The sequence below is a fragment of the Oncorhynchus kisutch genome, linkage group LG20 (assembly GCF_002021735.2).
Source record: "Oncorhynchus kisutch isolate 150728-3 linkage group LG20, Okis_V2, whole genome shotgun sequence".
NCBI classification, from domain to species: Eukaryota; Metazoa; Chordata; class Actinopteri; order Salmoniformes; family Salmonidae; genus Oncorhynchus; species Oncorhynchus kisutch.
Genome location: NC_034193.2, coordinates 38,931,172 through 38,933,761, shown reverse-complemented (window position 1 = coordinate 38,933,761; position 2,590 = coordinate 38,931,172). Strand labels below are relative to the sequence as shown.

Here is a 2,590-nt window from a genome sequence, read left to right as displayed (position 1 = left end):
GACATGTCACAGGGGCTATAAAGCTGAAGAATCCATTCATAACGTTATCTCATGACCAAATATGGTAGTGACAGGAAGTCCAGTCAAATATCTTTGGGTATACACTCCCAAAAGCAGCACAACAAGTTTGACAAACCTGCTATTGTGTAAGAGAGGGGGGAGGGCCTCCAGAAATCAAAACATACACATTTACTGGAAACAGTGCTAATGACGCCATAGTTCACCACCCACTCCTCTTATAAACCCTCCACCTCACCTCACAAAAGAAACGTCTCTTTGGGTCTCACTTTCTCGTTTGCACTAGAAGCTTTGATTATTTTTTAACACGAGGCTAAATAAGTAGCTATATTCGCTTGCCATGGATCAACCACCACCGTGCCAGCCAGAGTTTGTCCCAATGAAAGGAAATAAGTACATGCGTCTTGAAGACACTCACGGAGCGCCCAAGTTCCAACATACAGTCGTCTTGGAACAGCCACAGCCCGTTGTACCTCATCCCAGGGATCACATTATCTGGTCACTTTGCAGCCTCGTGTATGGCAACCCATTCTGTCTCGGAATGTTAGCGGTGTATTTCTCTATAAAGGTGAGTTGGAATTATCCTTATATAGCTTTTTATAGCAATGTCTGGTGTTGGTGCTTGTATTGTCTGGATTTTGAAGTTGAGCAAGTTATTATATAGGCGACCAACTTTGAACTATGGAAGGAGGACAGCATAACAATTATCTACATTTGCGTTTCGTTTTCTTGTTATCACACTGTTATAAAAATGTGTAGCCTATACTTCATCAATAGGCTCTATAGATCTTTACTACAAAATAACTATTTTATGGAGTATTAAACCACTAAGAGGGTAATTCATTACTGAGGTCATCTCATTAGTGTGAAATGTCATGTGTGCATGTTGTTAACTAATATGCATAGCTACATAAACACAATCAGCAACACATGAAGGATTCTATAATATAAATGATTCTACATTTTGTCTTCCAGTCCAGGGACAGGAAGATGGTTGGAGACTTGGAGGGAGCAAGAAAACACGGGAAGACTGCATGCTGCTTTAATACTGTGACTCTGACTTTGGTAATCCTCGGGCTGCTCTTCTTCTTCATCACCTATGGTATCATCATCTACCAAGTTACACACTGAGGAGATCCAGTCTTTGCTTTTGTAAAAAGTGTTCATTTGAAGTCTTGGCAGGTGTTATACACCTCTAGGATTGTCCTGATACATTTCAGCTCATCTCCTAAACACACACACACACCACAGAAGCTCCTTCAGCACTGTGTACCAGATCTTATTTGCTCTTCTTTAGTTTTGTGTTTTAAGGACGCAAGATGATTATTTTGAAGTTCCATTCAAATGTAATTTTTTATTAATAAATTCAACCTTTTTGTAAATGCATTACATTTCAGTTTTTATAGCTGTGAATGGATGTTAACGACTCTGTGAGACTCATCCCACATAGACATACACTCACTTAACAAGAAAACAATTCCCATGGCTTTGTATCTGCTTGGCAGAGACAGCGTAACAGAACTTGGCTCGGATCAGCAATTAAACTGTTTACTGAATCTGAGAGGTCCATGAACATACATATCCTGACATGGCTTGTCTTTGTTGTCGCTCTCCAACCAAGTTTAAGCCACAATCTGTACTATTTATGGTTGCTAAGATTACTTGTCCTTGTGTGAAATAAAGATGTAGTAATTAGAGTATGTTGAACAACTTTATCAACCCCAAGAATGAACAGAATTAGGTATTTTTGACCTATTACTCTGATTCAACATCTGTTAATAATTTAGCTGCAAGTAAATGTTGCAATTGTTCAGCCTTTCCTGTGCCTGCGACCAAAAACAAGCTGCATATGGGCATTACCACAACAAGTGATCTAATGATTCTATCTCTTCACAGCACAATGTGCAGAGCTGGGATGGTTGTATACCCCATCTATAACATTCTATTAGTTGCAAGAATTTTGTATAATCATTTAAATAGAAAAACTCTACATTTTGAATCTGTCAACATTTTGTGTATCAGTTCATAAACCATGTGCCATGGAATCGGTACATCGAAAATCTCCTCCCAACTATTTTGCAACCGTTATGGTGCAGCTGTGATTTTTTTGGTCCTTAAATTAAACAGGTATACTTTATTATTTATTTAAAAAAATGTATTTAGCCAATTTAGCTCTTTAATGCTGGGCCGACAAAACCAATTCCTTACCTTCTCCACGTTCCACTTGCCTCCGTGTTTGCGGTAATGCTGCAAACAGTTCGTTGTCATTTTGGATAGAGCAGACATTTCCACATTTCCCTACAAGCTATGGGTATTGATCATATTCCGGCCTCTAATAGAAAAGGGGACCATCTTAAACAGTTAAACCATAGGGAAAGGTTTTGGATTTACAAACTACAGGCCACTAAATACCCTGGTTTAAATGAAGATATGGATTTCTCACCCTTCCTGTAGGGTCGTGATGGGTCCATTTGCTGTCATCTAGTGGACATTTTTCTCAATTGCCCATAGCTATGGTTAGACTGTTGTTGTTCATGTTTTGCTATGTTTTAGTGTACTATGGAATATATAG

General features: G+C 38.8%; 1 protein-coding gene across 1 annotated transcript; it reads left to right on the top strand.

Annotated features, from left to right (window-relative positions):
• Nucleotides 1–230: 230 nt before the first annotated feature.
• Nucleotides 231–1,715, top strand: LOC109865485 (dispanin subfamily A member 2b). Its single transcript, XM_020453716.2, has 2 exons — nucleotides 231–586; nucleotides 994–1,715. The coding sequence occupies exons 1-2, from the start codon at nucleotides 359–361 to the stop codon at nucleotides 1,147–1,149; spliced, it is 384 nt and encodes a 127-aa protein (XP_020309305.1). The 5' UTR covers nucleotides 231–358; the 3' UTR covers nucleotides 1,150–1,715.
• The last annotated feature ends 875 nt before the right edge of the window (nucleotides 1,716–2,590 follow it).

Coding starts and splice junctions, on each gene's coding strand:
- LOC109865485 (XM_020453716.2), top strand. CDS start 359: ATGGATCAACCACCACCGTGCCAGCCAGAGTTTGTCCCAATGAAAGGA. Junction 587..993: donor CGGTGTATTTCTCTATAAAG/GTGAGTTGGAAT, acceptor TTTGTCTTCCAG/TCCAGGGACAGGAAGATGGT.